Raw genomic sequence first — 18,045 nt, 5'->3', positions numbered from 1 at the left:
CCGCTCCGGGCGCTGCCGCCGCTGGAGGCCGCCGAGCGGGAGCATGCGCGGAGCCGAGCCCGAGTAGGCCGCGGCGCTGCCCCCGCTCGCTGCGCTCCGCCGCCGGCCCCTCAGCCCCCTCCAGGCCGCCGGGGCCGCCCCCGCCGCCGCGATGATGATGATGGCGCTGAGCAAAACGTTCGGGCAGAAGCCCGTCAAGTTCCAGCTGGAGGAGGACGGCGAGTTCTACATGATCGGCTCCGAGGTGCGGACAATGGGGCCGGGCGGCGGTGGGGGGAGCGGGGCCGGGGGGGCTGCGGGGCCGCCCGGCTGCACGGGGCGGGACCGGGGCACCGGGGGCCGAGCCCCGCCGCGGCACGGTGCTCGGCCCGCTCCCGGCACGGTGCTCGGCCCGCTCTGCCCCGGGGAGCCGGGACAAGGCCGCTTCAGCACCGCAGAAACCGCCACGGGTGGAAGCGGAGGGGAAAGGAGCGTGTTGCGGCCCCACCCGGTGGAGAAGGGGGGCCCTGGGGGGCTGAATCGCTGCTGGGCGCCCGCAGCGGGGCTCGGGGGCCTCTTGTGACAAGTGTGAGGGTTGTAAGAGCCCAGAAGTGCGAGGTTTGAGAGCCGTCGCTGCAGGCAGCACGTCGGTGGGATCGCCGTGCTGCACACGTGGAAGAGGAAGAAGGGTTGCCTTCTCTGCCTGCCACTGGTCCGTCTCCTGACGGGCAACAGATACAATTAAAAATTATCTGAACGTGGACGTTAAGATCAAAAAGACTCTTGTTAAGGAATAAAACCCCTTTGTGGCAGGCTGTGAGTGTAGCACCCATCTAAAAATTGGTTTCAGAGTCTAGAAATCCTGCTGTTGTTCAGCAAGGCTTGCTGGAGCCTTCAGCACAAGCGAGGACGTTGTGTCAGGACGAGCAGAACTGTACAGATGTTAAGTAAGTTTGGAGCAGGATTTCTGGCAGTGATCACATTTTGCATGTTCAGAGGATTTAAAATAAAATTCAAGGCAGTCTTGGGGTGTTTGCTCTATCCAAGCAACGTCTGGATGGCACAGAGGTTCGATGTGAAAGTGATGCTGCTGGAGAGCTGGGCATCTGCTTTCATTAAATTCCTACAGAGCATCGTGCATTGAAACAGCAGTTGAAGTAAAATTTAAATTGTTCAAAAATACATGGAAATACATTTTTTCCTATTAATTTGATTTTTGTCAATAGATAGGATTTTCTTACCAGGCTACTGAAATAAGAGCTGATAAAAGCTGGTTTCTGTGTTCCTGCAGAAACTGTGCGTTATGATACCAACACAATACAGTCAATTGTGAAAAAACATTAAAAAAATCTTCTTGTGAGGTCTGTCGTCATTACAAAGAGCTGAATTCATTTCAGCTTCTGCTCAAAATTTCTCTGAATGGAATATATTTCCAGGCCCTGTTTCTGCTTTTCTTCCTGTAGGTGGGGAATTACCTGCGTATGTTTCGGGGTTCCCTGTACAAGAGATACCCTTCACTCTGGAGACGACTCGCCACTGTGGAAGAAAGGAAGAAGATAGTGGCATCTTCACATGGTGAGATGACTAAATGTTCCCAGTACTGAAGTCTGAAAGATTGCCTTGAAAAACTGTCCTGGAGGTTCAGAAGCTTGTGCAACTTTACGGCTGTGCACATCGCTTCAGATTCACGCTGCAGATCAAAAATGATACGAAATCAGAATGAGCCTCCCAACTTTCCTGGGGTTGGCTGCATTCATCAAAATGCAAAAGCTTAATCTCAAAATAAATACTGCATTAAGTATTTACCGTATTGCAGGGACTGAAAGTTTATCACTCTTAGTGGTGGTATGTTCCTATTGATGTGACTGCTACAGTAAGAATACGGCTGTCTTGGTGTTGTTGTTGTTGGGAGACTAACAAAAAGCAGTTATATTTCATAGCAATAGAACTTGTCATGCACTCTTCAGGCTAAGGCATAATAAAAATAGTTCATTGTAGACTGATGTCTCCTCCCTCCAAGTATCCTGGTGACCTATTGCTCTTTTATTTTTTTTCCCAACAGAAAACCAGCGGTCTCACAGTCCCAGGAGATGTAAGTCTTATCTGTGTTATTAGCTGTGCTAGAGTAGGAATCTCCACGGTGACCTTTGGTGCTGTTACAATATACATTAATGTCTCATCCTCTTCCTCTGATCTCTCCCTGTGGTCGCCCTAATTGTGCATCCTCATCACATGCTGAACTTTTCTGTCTCAGAACATGAAGGGACTCTCAGACACAGATGGTTTGTGCAATTCAGCAAGATCTGTCCTGAGCTTCTCCCCCTTTTCCAAGTCTTGCTGGTTTGTGCTTCCCTGGCTTAGCTTTCATTAATGTCCAACGTGGCTGTCCAGCGACTTGCTTTGCTATTGACCGTTAACTCTCCATTTCCAACTTTAAATCCACTGAGGGTTTATAGTTTCCTGCGCTTTTCTCCTCAGAAGGCTGTGAAAGAGTTTTTACATCATTGTGGCAGATTGTAGATGTGCAGAGCTAAACCGTGTGCTTGCAGAGGGCAATTCAGGGTAGGAAAAAAATGTTTTTCTCCCTTTAAATAAAAGCAAATTAGTTTTAAAGTTTATCTAATGTTTATGAGGATTTAAGGACTCTTTTTTTCCAGGTGTTTTGGATTTTTTTGATTGCATTCTTTTCCATCTCAAGTAAATTTCCTAGAAGAAACGAGTATGTTCTGTAAATAAGTTGTACCCTGCAAGAACTAGGTTCATCCGTGGTTGATAAAAGCCACATCTTAGTTCTCTGGTTGAATGTCTCCCTACTTCAGAAGCCCAGTACAGTCCTCAGAGTCTCCTGGTAAATCCAGTCTACAAAGTAGCTTTAGGATGTGCTGTTGTGATATACAGTGGTAATAATTGAGAGAAGCCCGTGAAATTCTAACTCTCTTGTGTCCGGACTCTTTCTGCAAGAAGACAAATGAAGCCCAAAGCACGTTTGGGTCACCCACTCACACCATTTGGTAACCTATTGTTGTCCCACCTGGCAGGGAGGACTTTTCGCTACTCGACTTATTAATGCCATATTGCTATGTAATACTTTTCCACGTTAATTATTGGTATCTTTCTCGGTAATAGATCATGGCTATACAACATTAGCCACTAGTGTGACGCTGTTAAAGGCCTCTGAAGTGGAAGAGATCCTGGATGGAAATGATGAGAAGTACAAGGCAGTGTCTATCAGCACAGAACCTCCCACCTACCTCAGGTAACCACCGTTGGTGAAGGCCAGTATCAGAACAGAGCTGCTTGGAAGGTCTTGGCGTGGATAAGAAGTGCTGTCCTGTCCTGTTAGAAATCACATAAAGCCAGGGCCTCGCGCAGGAGGATGCTTGCCCGTCTGTGCTAGCATACATTTACAGAGTTGGGCAAATGAAGATCTTCAGAATGTAAGGATGAGGTCACTGCCCACGTACAACAGGAAGAAAAACACTAGTGTTTGATGATGCAGCTCATTCTGTGATTGCTCCATTCCAGCTGTAACAGATGTTCTGCAGAACACCCTGTGCACATACCATCTGCTGGAGGCGCCACATTTCTCAGCAGCCCCTTTGTAAATACAGACAGAAAATCCAAATATGAACCTAGTATTTATAATGACACACCTGGGTTCACATATGAGGAATAGTTATGATCTGGAGAATGGGCTTCCTGGAGGCTAGCCTGGAACATGAGTTCTCAGTTGAATTATCATTAGGCAGAAGCTCATAATTTAAAATTATACTATTCCTTAAATAACAGCAGTGGTGGTCAGGGCCTGTGGGTTAACATCCACTCTTCTTCTTCAGAGAACAGAAGGCAAAGAGGAACAACCAGTGGGTGCCGACTTTGCCCAACAGCTCTCATCACCTGGATGCGGTGCCGTGCTCAACAACAATTAACAGAAATCGCATGGGCAGGGATAAGAAGAGGACTTTCCCTCTGTGGTAAGCTTCCTTCTTCTGAAAAGCATAGTCATGATGTACTGCCAGGGGCTGCGTTTCTTCTCTAATAGATGAGGCCTATAGTTCCCTAAATTGGAGGTTCTTACTTCAGCTATATGTTATGAGGCTCTTCTTTACAGTGGCCATCCGTGGCTCAGAGAGGAGGCTTTCCTTTTCTCAGGAAAGTGGTCAGTTCATTTCCTGATAAGTTCCTTGTACTTTCCGCTGATTCGCTAAGCATTTGTCATGTGAGGAGCCTGCAAACCCTCTCTGCAAAGGACTGAGACTGCCTATCACTGACATATTCCTGTAACTTTAACTTACTCGTTGAAAAAAGCTGCTTTCATTTTCCATATAAAAGTTGAGGAAAACAGGATAAAGCATTGTCTTAGAAAGGCGTCCTTGTTTTATTTGCAGAAATGTATTAAGACAGATGCATAAAAGGTGATAAACTCCCTATTGGTTGCCATAGTTTTGTACCCCTGTCCTGAGGAGTCTGTCTAAAGACTGGGGAGTTGGAATATGGGGATGGTTTCCAACAAATAGCTCCTTCTTTCTATGGAGGATGCCAGATGTATCATTTCCTAGCACATATACGGTATTGTTGCTCTTTTTATTAGCTTTGATGACCATGACCCAGCAGTCATCCATGAGAATGCATCCCAGCCGGAGGTTCTGGTTCCAATCAGGCTCGATATGGAAATTGATGGGCAGAAACTCAGAGATGCGTTTACATGGAACATGAATGGTATGTAGGAAGGAGGGTTTCCTGAGGCTGGAGAGATACAGTTGCATTCATCACTGAGTATGAAGAGAGAACAAACATAAGCCCCATATATACAAAGCTGTAAGGCCCTGCCACTTGGTGGGTTGTGGTCAGCTCTCATGTCTCATAGCAGGTGCCCTGCCACTTCCATGGCTCCCAGTCGTTCCTGGATGCATGTAGTCTGAAGAGTTTAACTGGCTTGTTCTCCTGATCTGGTTCATCAGCTCAGCAGCCTAATGGAAATATTCTGCCAGCTGAGATAACTTAAATACCAAACAATATGTATGGCTCCTTCATGTATGCCGATTATTAGATCGTAGCTATGTTGTCTCCATGGGACAAGTAAAGAAAGCTGATAGAGGTCAAGTCCCTGTGGCAGCGTGCACGTGTACAACTCTGGGACAAAAAAAACATTTCAACAGCAAAAGGTGATGCGTTTAGGAGTCCCCTCTTCACACTATAAGCTTAATTTTGTGTATTCTGTAAATGGCAGGCATTGGTGGCTGAGATAGTTAAGTGTCTGTTTGTTCTTGTTCTGTATCAGAAAAGCTCATGACCCCAGAAATGTTCTCTGAGATTCTTTGTGATGACCTGGATTTGAATCCTCTGACGTTTGTCCCTGCTATTGCCTCTGCCATCCGACAACAGATCGAGTCATACCCAACGGACAGTATTCTAGAAGATCAGTCAGACCAACGAGTTATTATTAAGGTAATACAGGAGAGCAATAGAATGAGAGCCGAGCCATTTGCATTTCTCTGGTTATGTTATGGGGGAGGACTACAAAGGCTTCCCTCAGAGCCAAGGAGCTTTTAATTCCACTCCTGTGTCCAGATTAGATTTTGTCCTTTGTATTGAGAACAAGACCACAGTAGCAAATTACTAAACATTCATGTGCCAACCCCAGAGATGATGAAAGAGTTCATTGAAAGCATTGTGGTTTCCTTTGTAAGAACTGAAACATTGGTGACCAAAGCTAAGTTGTCTTTGTTACTGAACTTAAGAATTCAGTTAAGGAGCTCTGTAGATAGAATGAAGTAGGAGTTAATTCTCCACTTCTCCAGCCTCCACCTCCTAAGTTAAACTACCTTTTACAAATTATTGGAAGAGATGGAAACAAATGACTTGTTCTTCCCTTGTCTCCAGCTAAACATCCACGTAGGGAACATCTCCCTTGTAGACCAGTTCGAATGGGACATGTCGGAGAAGGAGAATTCACCAGAGAAGTTTGCCTTGAAGCTGTGCTCAGAGCTTGGTCTGGGTGGGGAGTTTGTCACTACTATTGCCTACAGCATCCGAGGACAGCTGAGTTGGCATCAGAAGACATACGCCTTCAGGTACAGAACTGCCATCTTCCTAGCAGGGGTGTGGGCGTGTGTTCTTAATTAATGCCCATTAGCATCAATGAATCTTGAACAGCTGACCTGATGTAGAAAGTTTAATTTGAAGTTGGTCCTTATGGCTTACACCCACTCTATCCCCCATAATTTTTTTTTTTCGTGGTAACAGTGTTTGGCTTCTCACAGTCATGTGCCCACTGGCTCATAAAACCACCTTATTTTTAAACAAGTTTATCAGATGAGAAATATGTAGGGTGCAACTAAAGCTCTTCTCTTTCTTGGACATCCTTTTGCATATTTCATCAGTTGGAGATCTCCATAGAGCCAGTATCATTTAAAGACTACTGCTTGTGCAAGTTTGGCAGCATAGTTTCCTTTTTTCCACACTGTTTTGGGTGGCTGTCTGCCTCGAAGTGACTGTGCCACACGTCACAGGATGGTTAGGTGTTACTGGTGAGGTGCAAGAGGCATGTTAGAGCAACACATACTGCTTGTATGAAATTGGTGGGCTCTTCTGTGTAACAGGAGTGTTAGTGGTGAAGGTACCAAAGCACTTGGAACATTAGTGACACTTGTGTCACATCTCAGCCACAGCCCTCTGGTTGTCACTGGCTGCCTAACTGGTGAACAAATGGAGCAGTTTGATCTGGTGCCTTCTGCGTTTTGTTCTAAAGTAGAGCCTGGTGCGGCTCAACCAGCCTCTGCTTTTGCTCAAGTATCTTTTAGTGGGGAATGTCAGTGAAACGTCACCTTTTGCCAGAGAGAAAGGCTGTTGTAATTAACAGTGACGGAATACCTTGTACCTCCTTCTTCTAATGTATTCGAATGACCAGGGCTTTTCTCTTTCATGAGCTCTGCCTGACTGGGGCCATACGTTCTCTCAAGCCTTGGTGTTTTGAGCTAAGGCAGACTGACACTGTAGCTCTCTACCCTGGCTGAAGTTAAAGTTGGCTTGATCACAGGCTGTTCTCATAGCTGGAATGCAGCGGTGTCAGGTTTGATTAGTCAGCTTTGTAACTTGTCTCCTAATAATAATCATTTCCAGTTGTGCCGTGTTCTGTGGCAAGTTGCTGTACTGATGTTATCCTCCATATGTTGCTGTGTCTGCAGTCTGTAAATATCCCTTAATGCGTGCTGGCGGGCTCTTTTGACCTTGGGCCATGGAGTTACTTGAGGAAGTTTGAGAGTTCAGCAAATGATGTATTGGCAGAGGTGGGGGAAAGGTGCTGTTGACACCAGTTCTGAAGAGGTCAGTTCAAGGAAACTTGCTTCTAAAATGATCCCTAATGTGGTTCATATTAAAGAATGGAGAGGGGCTCTTGACCACATGGAAACTGAACTCTTAGCGTAGAGCTGGGGAGGTGAATTCTGCGTTGCCATCCACGACAGCCAATTGATATTTGCAGATCCAGTGTGGGACCACATCAACTGTAAGAGCAATGGGTACGTGCTCCAGAGAACTGCAGGGGTAATAGAGGGCAATAGATGGCAATGTGATGCCTTTAGTACTGCCTCTGTGCCACTTTCCTGTGCTGCTTCTTCTATTGCAGATACCTGAATCCCAAAATTAATCTGAGTACATATTTAATTGTTGGGGGGGCTCATTTCTTCCTTTGTATCGATCTTTCCAACACACAGCAAGTAAGGTTTTATTCAACACTATCCAGGCTCTCGCAGGTGTATCAGATTAATGCCAACTTTACATTATGCTCTCTAAAAACATATATCCATCTCTAGTTGCTAAGGAGTGCTTCTATTTAGGGGTTGCTGAAATAGGTAGATTTCAGGCCTTCTTTAGCTTGTTGCAGTATTGTAAGGGGAGAATCAAAAACAGGAAAGGGAACCCCAAAAGAACAACGTACATAGCCATGAACTGTTCAGAGGGAAAAACAATTTAAGGTTTGTTTTGTGTCATAGTACAAACATGCCCTCTTATTCCTTCTTCCTGCAAAGGAGTACTTTTGAAACCTTCGTGTTGATTAATGATATTTGGGTTTTGTGGTTGGTTAGTTCCTGAATTCCCAAACCACAGGAGTGGGGGTTGTTCCGAAGTCATTCCACCGACGTAAGGAAAGGGTCTGCTTCAGATGTATCAAAAGAACCTTAATATCTCCAGGGACTGGGGGTTTGAGAAGTCATGAGCCTCTTAATCATCTGAGGGAGAGGTGAAACTCTTGCTTAGTTGATGAACTCCAGGGCTGTCCTTTCAGCTGGCCTGCTCTGCGCAAAACAAAGAGCTTGAGAGCCCAATGGAAGTGGCAGGACAGGAAGCAGGCAGGTAATGCTGCATGTGGGATTTTCAGGGGGATGGTGTGCTGCAGTGCTTCCTGCCTCCTTGCCAACCTGTTTCTAGGGGCAGCACACAGTGCTTCATAGCCAGGGCTTTGCCTTCCAGACCAGTGATGTTCTCTCGCACACCAAGGCCACTTGCCTGAGGAGCTGCCCTTCCCAAAGGAAACCTGGGTATTGGTGTTGCTGTGACACTACGGCCACTTGGAGTCCAGCAGGAGTGCCTTGCTCCACTCTCCACTGGGAATCCTGCAGCTGACAGGGTGTTGCAGTCATTCTGCCAGCACCTCTTGTTTAAAAAAACAGTGGGGGCAGCTCTGTTACTTTGGAGGTTAGGAGCTGCGGGAGGATTTTTCATTTTCTCTATGATTCTACACTATAGAAACATGGTACCTAAGTTGGCTTGCAAGTAAGCAATGCTCACGAGGCTAGCTTTCCAGCCCCTATTTAATTCGAGTGGGTGCGCAGTGCTCAGCGTGGTAAGAGAGGTAGAGACCATATTACCAAGTCAAGATCTAGCAGTTAGTCTGGAATTTCGTGGCTAAGATGAATTTCCTGGGTTTGAGTGTTGCTTGGTGGACATCCACAATCCTGGAGGTAGACTTGACTAAAGTTTCCTCTCAGAATCAGATACAAAAGCTTTGGATTATGTTTTGTTTAATAACTTTGATGTAGACTGTTCCTGTGGCGATCAGCATTTGAGCTTCTTCCTGTGGCTGAGAGAGCCGTGTATGAGTGCTGAAATCCTGCGTGGAGGCATATGTCCCTGGGGAAGGATCTGGATCTTGCACACACCTGCGGGAGGGCTCCTCGTACACGCACACTTGTGCAGCTCAGGCTGAGATGCTTTCTAGAATTCAAAGCAAACATTTACATTCTGAGGCTCCTCTGTATTTATGCTGGGCTTCCAGCTCCACTGTCAATATTTGGGAAGCTACTCCTGGTCAGTTCCTGTTGACTTTTACTGAAAAGTGGCTAATGAAGCAGTAAACATTTTTGTGCATGTGATAATACAGCTGTTCAGGGCAGACAGATCTCTGAGGAGCAATCTTGTGATCTGGGATGGAGCCTTGTGTTTTATTGGCCGTGCTGGGTGTAACCACAGTCTCTGGTTGCAATAGCAGGTCCTAAAAGACAACCTTTTCTGTGGCAAATGGGACAACAGTCCTTATTGTGCTGTCAGGTTCCCACCCTGCCAGGCTCCCAGAAAGTCAGATGTGCCAGGGAAGAGCTGTTAGAGGTGTAGTAGGCAAACTGCAGCTAGGAAGTGAGAGTTAAGAATAGCAGAACTAGATGGAAGAGCCCCCTTGACAGTACCTGCTCAGCTGCTGCTCTGGGAAAAGTGCTCCCCACATCAGTAAACAGATAGGAACATTGCCTGTGCTGTGTTTAAACACTGTGAGCCAGGTACATAATGGCCTTAATGGGAGAGAAGTGCTTCAGCCATGGTTGTTTTGATGTACCCCCTCTCATGTGGTTATAGAGAGGTAATAATTGGTCTCCCAGAAACTTCGGGCTCCTCCAGATGGAACTGTCTGTCCCTGGGGTACTTCTGAGAACCAGACTGGGCTAAGTGGGGCTAAGAGTGAACGCTGAAGCCTGAAACACTTTAAATGATGTTCTGTTGCGCTTGTATCTGGGATCTGGGCCGATAACCCAGAGGAGAGCGCTGTGACCACTGACGGGTGTTGCTTTGTTGCCCTGCTGCTGCAGTGAGAACCCTTTGCCGACTGTGGAAATCGCAATTCGCAACACGGGGGATGCTGACCAGTGGTGCCCTCTTCTGGAAACCCTCACAGATGCTGAGATGGAGAAGAAGATCAGAGACCAGGACAGAAATACAAGGTGCTGCCGCTCGTTCAGACAGTTCTCATTCTGGCCTGTCTCTAAGACAGAAGTTAAAAGCTTTGATGTTTGTCTCTCTCTTCTGAGAGCCAACTGGCAGGATTTCAAACTTGCACACCACAACAGAAACTCATAGCCTTTTTGCTTCAGGATATTAAGCTGTTATCACCTCACTCCACAAATATTTAGCATCTACTTTAACCATCTCTTGCTTGAAGCAAAGTTTCCTTTTTTTTTTTTTTTTTTCCCTTGAGCTCTCTGCTTGTGAGGGGGATTTGTCTCTGTAGGAAGGCATTCATCAAAAACACTGGAGTTTCGTGCACTGTCATGCTAACTAGCGTCCTGCCACAAGGCTTCCTTTTATGTAGGATGAAGTGCTGTTTGATGTAGGAATGGGCAAGGTCCCAGCTCCAGCCTGATTGATGTTGACCTGTTTGCCAGCATGGGAGCACCTCCGTGGTTCAAGGAGGAGCTCAGCTTGCCATAGAGACCCACTAAGCAGTGTTCAACAAGAAGTCAAGAGCGCTTGCTCCTACTTGGTTAAATTGCTTGTGGCAGGTATAAGTGAACTGCTAGAAAAATGTATCTTCTGTCCAAAAGCTATGTTCTGGGAACAGTAAATGTGCTGGCTCAGCTCTTTCTCAGGAGTACTGCTGATGAACACATTCAGGATGGTTTTGCTTCTTAGCTCTGGCTGAATAGTTCTCCGTAGCAGTTGGTTTTATCTCTCTTAATGAGCAAAATTGCCCTAAAAGCTGTTGCTGAGTAGTGTCATAGCAGGGGCGCTCTCAAGTGACCAAGGAATTCCATCTGGGCAATAAATCTAAGGAGATCACAAAGATGTGGTAACCTCCCCAAAAACGTCAGTTTCAGTAAGACTTCACACAACTAACACCACACTTACTGTGCTTCTTTCTCTCTTCCTAGGCGCATGAGACGTTTGGCCAATACTGCTCCAGCCTGGTAAACCTCCTGTTGTGACACTGGTGCTCTTCCTACAGACTTTATCCGTATTCCTCTCCCCAGATGGATCTAGGATTGGCAGGGGTCTTTCTGTCCCTGACGGGGACACACATTCCACTTGCCAAGAGTTCCCAGTACTGCTGACTTCTGCCCCCATCCCCTTCACCTAAATGCCACGTACCAGGAACGCTGCATTAGCACATGATCTAGCTGAGACCTGTGGCAGCTGTTGGAGCCCTTATATACCTGTGTGTGGACAGTGTAAAGATTCTTTTGTATAGGTGCAACATGCACTATTAGGACAACTTTTTAAATAAAAGGAATGCATACTGCTAGATTGAGTTCAGTAAGTTTTAAATGAGTGGTGATCTCACACTGGTTTTGTCCTATTATGGCAACTGAGCAGGCCCAGGGCCTAATAATAGTGCTGAACACCCCTGTGCATGCAGTTCTCCTAAAGCATGGAGGAAACTTTTTTTTTTCGACAGGTAAAACAGCCTGAAGTGTTCTTGCTGCAGGGATGAAGTGATAATGAGGCTTGGAAGATACAAGTGACTCTAAAGGTTGGGTCTAAGCTGTTGCCCTACTTGGTACAGCCTGCAGTGAACTCAAGCATCCAGCTGGCTTACTTGGCAATGATAGAACAGTTTGTGACTCTGGTTAAGGTAACATTAATTTGTCAGACGTTAGCCTGGTGGAATGTGATGTTTCCAACCCTTTTTTCTGTGAGAACTGCAGCTGGGAGACAGTGTCTCTGAACTCGTCCACAAGTTAAAGACCAACCAAAGACTCACCAACCGAGACCGCAGCTTCTCTTCAACAAGTGGCTTTGCTGTGGTCACTAGCAACCCACGTAGCTGCCAGCTAGAGCACACAGTATCCAAAACAAAGTGCATGGTCTTGAATACCCTTAGGACTGCAGGGTCAGGATTTTGCAACCCTAGAACAGCCTGTTTCCCTGGAGAGCTTAAAACAAAATTCATTGAACTTAAAAAAAAAAAAAATCAAGCTTGCTTAAGAACTACCTTGCTGCTGCAGTACACCAATTCTTTGATTGAGTTCCTACCCTTCACTCTAAGGAACAGACAAGCATTGCAAGCAGGGGAGATCTTGCTGGCAGCCTGACAGCTTCATTCAGGCCTTTATGATACAGCCAATCAGTTTTACGATACTTGCTTGTCCACCCACACTGCTAGCACAGTCAAAGTCTCTTTTCTGGCTTTCTTTTATCATGTTTAGACTCAAGTAATGCAGAGCCAGTTCTGATTCCTGGGTGGGAGGGAACTTGTAGATATTAGCCTGCAGAAACCAAAAACTTGTAGTTTAACAATTAATATTAGTGCAGTCTTAGCCTAGACTCCTGGGCCAGAGTGGTATGCGATCCCTTATTCCTCATTGCAGAGGGTGAAAGGATAGTTCAGTGCGTGAAACAAAGCCTGGGATTCCTGCTGCCTCCCATGCAGAATGTGTTTTGCCTTGTGGACATTAAGAACTTGAGTTCTTCCTGAGAACACTTCAGCCTCTTTTTGTTATGATCAGGTGCCTCTCCTGCAGAGAGCCTCTTCAGGGAATGTGATCAAAACAAGTACAAAACTGCCATAGCCTTAAACCTAGCATCAGGTGTGCATTTTTTGAATTGCTGTGAAGCTTGCGGTTAAGTAACTCTAAACTTCACAATGAGGCATGGACAAAGGCACACAAGGATGAGAGCTTCTGTAAGGGGCTTACCAGCACCTCCCTCTGCTTCTCAAGCCCCAGAGAAGCTGTGGGAATTTCCCCTCCAAGCAGCCAGAGACAAGACAGGAAAGTCCAGGGGGGCAGGTCCCCCAAAGATGAGAACAGCCTGCTTTGTCTGAGTATCACAGCTACCAGGAAACAGCTGGGAGCAGCTTTCCCACCCTGTAATTACAGCTCCTTAGTTTAATCCTAGCCCCCACGAAGCACAGTCCAGCTTCTACATTTCACAGCTGCAGTTCTGCAGACCTCACAGACAAAACTTTTCCAGGGACTGAAACACCAGCTGTGCATTAGGTCATGTGCAAAGCACGCAGCAAGCACTTGTCTAGTCTGAGGCCACTTAGCTCCTGGTACCTCTCTGCCTTCTAGAAGAAGTTCACCATCTGTATGCTGCTTTCATCCTCTTCCTAGAGGGAAACAGAAGTGCAGCAAAGTAGCTTGTTCACATTTTTCACAAACAAGCTGTTTTCATGGGAAGCCCACAAAGGAGGTGAGAGCGGGGTGGCTGTGGTTCAGCCTTCCTCTGCCACAGGGCCCTGCATTGTGTTTACCTGGATGCTGGTTACTCACATTTCTGTAGCTTCAGCAGTGGCTTGTAGCAGAGAGCACGGCTAACAGCTATCCTAAGGTACTCTGCAGATTTACTCAAGCTTCTGAGGTGGGGTAGCAGCACACATGCGCTAACCTAACAAGAATGATGAAAATCCATTTAGTCCAGCTGTGATGTTAGACTAATTTGTTTAGTTTCTTCTAAAATTCAGAGGCTTCATTCCAAAACTAAGAAATGCAACAAGAATGGAATTACGGGCATGGTCCGGCAGCCTTCATTACTGGTGTCAAGTGCTACTTCCAGTCACTGACTAGAATGAGCTTCCAACTCTGTTCCCTGTTCCTTTTCCAGGCATCCCTTTCTCCAGCCAGAGCTCACTGCCCTTCTTATACTCTGCAGTAATGCTTTCTGCAGAGGGGAAGGACACCTTACAGCTAGACTAAATCTTGCCCACAAGAATAAAAAAGTAAGAAGTGTTTGAGCAAAGCAGCCTGGCGGTTTTGAGCGAAGTCCTGATGAGTACTGGGACCTAGCTACCTCTGTCCGTGGCAGAAATGGACACACAACTGAAAAATAAAGACTTTAATGCAAAGACTTTTTGGAAACAACAGTGAAAGAGGGTGGGGGGCTTAGAGGAATGGAAGAGGCTGAGCTGCATTCCACGATGGCAGGTTTTTCTTTGGGGACCTGGTTGTGCTTACACCACGGCGAGAAGTACTACTGGGTCAGAAGCCCACACAGACGTCTCCCAGCAGTGAGAGCAGAGATCAGTCTTTGTACAGAGGGCAGAAGTGACTTGGCACACAGCAAGTCAGTAACAGCAAGACAATGAGAAACTGGTTTAACGCCCCACTTGATACTTATCCCCCACCAGGTAACAGGAGCCATGGCATGAATTCCAGCCCTTGTCCCTAGGACACCTCCGTAAGCGTTCCTCAGTTCTCGTGTGCAGAGCTCCGCAGAACCGCTTGGTAGGACAGGCAGATGGGTTACCCACACAGACAGGGAAACAGGACACGGCAGAATGGCGGCAATGAGTATTATTCCAGTGGGATCTGGGGCACAGCACAAGCCCAGCTGGAGGAGAGGAACCTGGCCACATAGAGGTGTCCTCTGTGTTACTGGGGGGGCTGCTGGTTCAGGTCCTGGTCTCCAGGCTGGTTTTCCAGGTGATCCTCGGGGAGGGGGTTATAGTTGGGATCCTCTTCAGGTGTGTCAAATACCATCTTCCTGGTGAGGGACGTGCCCATCCCACCAAGCAGGCATGTTAGGAAAGGGGGCTGAGGACAAGCAGAACCCCCAGCCCTCCTAGGAACATCCCAGCCCCTGACACAGCCCCTGGCCTGCTGCACAAGCACCAGCTTCTGAGCTCAACATGCAACAACGGCAGTACGTTAACCTCAAGGACAGCTGTGGTCCCCAGCATGCAGCAGAACATGTTCTGCTTTCTTAAACCACAGGAGTGCTTTAGAACAAAAAGCAAATGCCTGCATCCAGCATTTCCACAAGCAGTAAGGCAGCTCCAGTTCAGCAACACTTCCAGCACCAGCAGCTGCTTTCTGTGCCCCACGTACACGTGCAGCATGCAGAGTGCCAGGGCTTGCTGCAGCAAAGGCACAAGCTGCTGAGCTGAGCACAGCTGGGTCCGATGCACAAGGCAGCAGCAGGAAGAGAAACAGCCAAAGCAACGTTACCTCACAAGGTCACTAAACCAGTTTGCTATGGAAGCAACGCAGCAAACCCAAGAAAACGAAAAGAACAGCTTTACTTACAGAAAGCTGGGAGTTAAAAGCAACTTCTTTCCTCCAGGCTGGTTGGGGAAGACGTCTTCCAAGAAGTAATAGATGTGACCCACTGCAATCCCTGAGGAGGGAGATGCCACCCAGGTCAGGCCCAGTCACACCTCCCTGCCCTGTAGAACTGGAGCTGCGGGGAGCTTACGCCAGACACTGCTCCAGGAACCCCTTGGCTGGGTACCCACGCCCCTGCTCCCACCAGATCCACCTGTGCTGCAGCACCAGCAGCCTGGCTGTTTGCTGTGGTGGTGCTTTACACGGGTGCAGAGGCAGGCAGGGCAGAACCAGACACAGCCCCTGAGTCGGGCAGAGCTCCCCTGCACCCAGCTTCTGTCCTGGGTAGGACACAAAACACGGGTCACACAGCTCAGCCAGGAGGCTGGCCACAGAGCACTCAGCCAGCTCACATCTCAAATAAGATGAAACCAAGACCAGAACTGGCAGCACGGTGGCTGCAGAGTGCCCTCGTCCCCAGGTCCCACCTGCTCTGACTTACCCAGCAAGTCGATGATGATGGAATTGCCCAGGAGCAGAGAGAAGCCCATCAGGACCCAGGGCAAGAAGGGGGCCTGGAAGTTAAGGAGCCCAAAGAAGTTCATGCGGATGTAAGGGTTCCTGCGACTCCACACGTACACCAGCATGATGGTGAAGGCCTGGCCCAGGAAAAAGAGGCTGGCAAAGAGACCAAATAGCTAGGAGCTACCGAGTCAAGGAAAAACCTACCCTCCAGGCACAGGATGCCTGTGACTAGGAAAGCTACAGCTAAAGGCAGCAGGTCAGTGTGCAGGACATTGCCCAGACCTTTCCTGGGCTGCCTGAGATGTACCAATCCCCCCCCCCCACTCCAATTCCCTTCCCGCATCCCAGAACATGACACTCAGCAGTGACATGCCCACATTGCTCACTCCTTAAGCGGCTTACTAGGGCCATCAGAGGCCAGGGAGCTCAGTCCTCTCCACAAGGTGACCACCAGGAGTGGCCTTCAGGGACAGGCCTTCACTTCGTTACAGCACCTGTGAGCTGGTTCTGCATACAAGCCACACGTGTGAGATCCCATCCAGCACCACCCTTCCATGGGAGAATTTTAGGAGAAATAGCTCTTGCCATTCACAGCCCTCTTATCCAGGACACAAAGAGGTAGCCAGAGGCAGAAAATCCCCATTGTGGTTGGACTCCAAATCCAGCTAAAGCCAAGCACGTGGCTGCTGCAGGCAGCTGGACACCGAGCAGGCAACAGCCAAGGGTGGCCAGCAGCCCTGAGAGCTCACACAGCTCCACACAGAGCTCCGGGGGGAGAGCAGGACTTTAAGACATTTGTGTAAGACAGCAGCAAGACATTCAGAAGAGGTTGTATGCTTGGGAGGGAGATATTTCCCCCATCCAGACTATTTTGTCTTACATTAATCAAGCTTCTTGCGATGGGGACATGCGATGGCCTCTCCAGCCAGCGGCAGGTTGCCAGGACAGACAGCTGGGCTTATGCTGACCAGCACGCTGAAGGCAGATGGCATGGGCACGCTGCTCTCTGCACTTACAGCTCCGCATTCTGCATTGCGGCTGTGGTTCAGTTTTCTATAGCCACCTCACACCCATCACAGTGTATAATGCTATTCACAGTGTCTCAGAAGAACCCAGAGGGCCCCAGCCAGCTCATAAGGATACTGTCATGAGAAACCCTCCGAAGAGGAACATGAAGACAAAGTCAGCTGTCCTTCCTCGGAAGGAGCCTTCTTCTAGCATGCGGCAGTACCTGTACCTGAGGGCAGGAGAGAAGGGAGGGGTTGCAGTATAGGAAATTAACAGCTGGCCAACCCGTGTCCCCAGCACAACTTAGGGAATCAGCCAGCTGCAAGCTCTCATCACAGGAAGCCACCAGCCAGGTGTCCGAGCCCCAGAGCACAACAGCGCAAACTCCACCTCACACCGCTGACCGCAGGGGAAGCAAACAGCAGCTGCTGTGCTGCTGCCAGCCCGCTGCAGCTGGCCAGAGCTCAGCCCCAGGACCGGGTGCTGCTCCCCAGCACGAGCTGCAGCCACCCACCAGCTTCTTCTGCCTTCTAGCTGGGGCGGCTGCAGGCACGGCCACGGCAGCCTGGGGAACAGTTTCAGCTCAGACCCCGGGAGCTGAGGGCAGTCCCCAGCGGGCTGCTGAGCCACATCAGCCTGGACAGGAAGAGGGCCGGGGGGATCACACCTAAGCCAGGAGACCAGCGAGCTCCACTGCGACCAAAGGATACAGAAATATCATGTTGAAAAAGAAACTGAATCCCAGGGGCCCGAAGAAGAGGAAGTTGGTGACCAGCCTCCAGACCTGGAAGAGAGGAGAGAGGAGGAGGAGGGGAGGCAGGCTGGGGGGGGGGGGGGGGGGGGTGCGGGCCCAGCAGCCGGCACCCAGCCCCACGGGCACCCCCGGGGCCTCCCCGCAGCCTCCGAGGAGGCCGAGCGGGGCGGGGAGGCCGCGACGCCCCCCGGAGCCCCCCAGGGGAGGAGGAGGCCGGGCCCCACCTGCAGCTTCCTGAAGATGAGGTCGGGGTTGAAGTACAGCTGGAACGGGGTGAGGAGCTCCAGCTGCTGCGGGGACACAACGCGACACACACCCAGCTGGCACCGCCGCCCCGGGCCGCCCCCCTCGCCCCCTGCCCGGCCCCGTCCCCCTCACCACGGCGGCGGTGGTGAGCACGCAGGCCGTGGTGTAGGCCCGGGTCACGGCCGGCACCCCCAGGTACTCCTGCGCCAAGCCCGCGTAGGCCATGGCCGCCCGGCCCCCTCCTGGCCCCGCCGCGGGGCCTTTAACGCCCCCCGCCCCCCG

General features: G+C 49.0%; 2 protein-coding genes across 3 annotated transcripts; one reads left to right on the top strand and one right to left on the bottom strand.

Moving 5' to 3' along the window:
- The first annotated feature begins 53 nt into the window (after positions 1-53).
- On the top strand, positions 54-12,174 carry SMARCB1 (SWI/SNF related, matrix associated, actin dependent regulator of chromatin, subfamily b, member 1). Its single transcript, XM_035340963.1, has 10 exons — positions 54-244; positions 1,443-1,554; positions 2,042-2,071; positions 3,106-3,235; positions 3,816-3,953; positions 4,571-4,698; positions 5,261-5,427; positions 5,863-6,053; positions 10,059-10,190; positions 11,118-12,174. Exons 1-10 carry the CDS (start codon positions 152-154, stop codon positions 11,155-11,157), a joined length of 1,161 nt encoding a protein of 386 aa, XP_035196854.1. The 5' UTR covers positions 54-151; the 3' UTR covers positions 11,158-12,174.
- Positions 12,175-13,698: 1,524 nt separating this feature from the next.
- On the bottom strand, positions 13,699-18,045 carry LOC118175082 (derlin-3-like). 2 transcript variants are annotated; one of them, XM_035340966.1, is made up of 7 exons: positions 17,896-18,045; positions 17,742-17,807; positions 17,474-17,547; positions 16,899-16,992; positions 15,733-15,928; positions 15,213-15,303; positions 13,699-14,670 (listed from the first exon to the last, which is right to left on the bottom strand). In XM_035340966.1, exons 1-7 carry the CDS (start codon positions 17,986-17,988, stop codon positions 14,559-14,561), a joined length of 726 nt encoding a protein of 241 aa, XP_035196857.1. In that variant the 5' UTR covers positions 17,989-18,045; the 3' UTR covers positions 13,699-14,558. The 2 variants fall into 2 exon arrangements, with proteins under 2 accessions (XP_035196857.1, XP_035196858.1); XM_035340967.1 differs by having other exon boundaries at positions 17,742-17,804; positions 17,896-18,032.

Source organism: Oxyura jamaicensis, chromosome 15 (assembly GCF_011077185.1).
Source record: "Oxyura jamaicensis isolate SHBP4307 breed ruddy duck chromosome 15, BPBGC_Ojam_1.0, whole genome shotgun sequence".
In the NCBI taxonomy this organism is placed as follows: Eukaryota; Metazoa; Chordata; class Aves; order Anseriformes; family Anatidae; genus Oxyura; species Oxyura jamaicensis.
The sequence above is the reverse complement of the archived record's forward strand: the minus strand, read 5'-3'. Positions and strand labels throughout refer to the sequence as shown.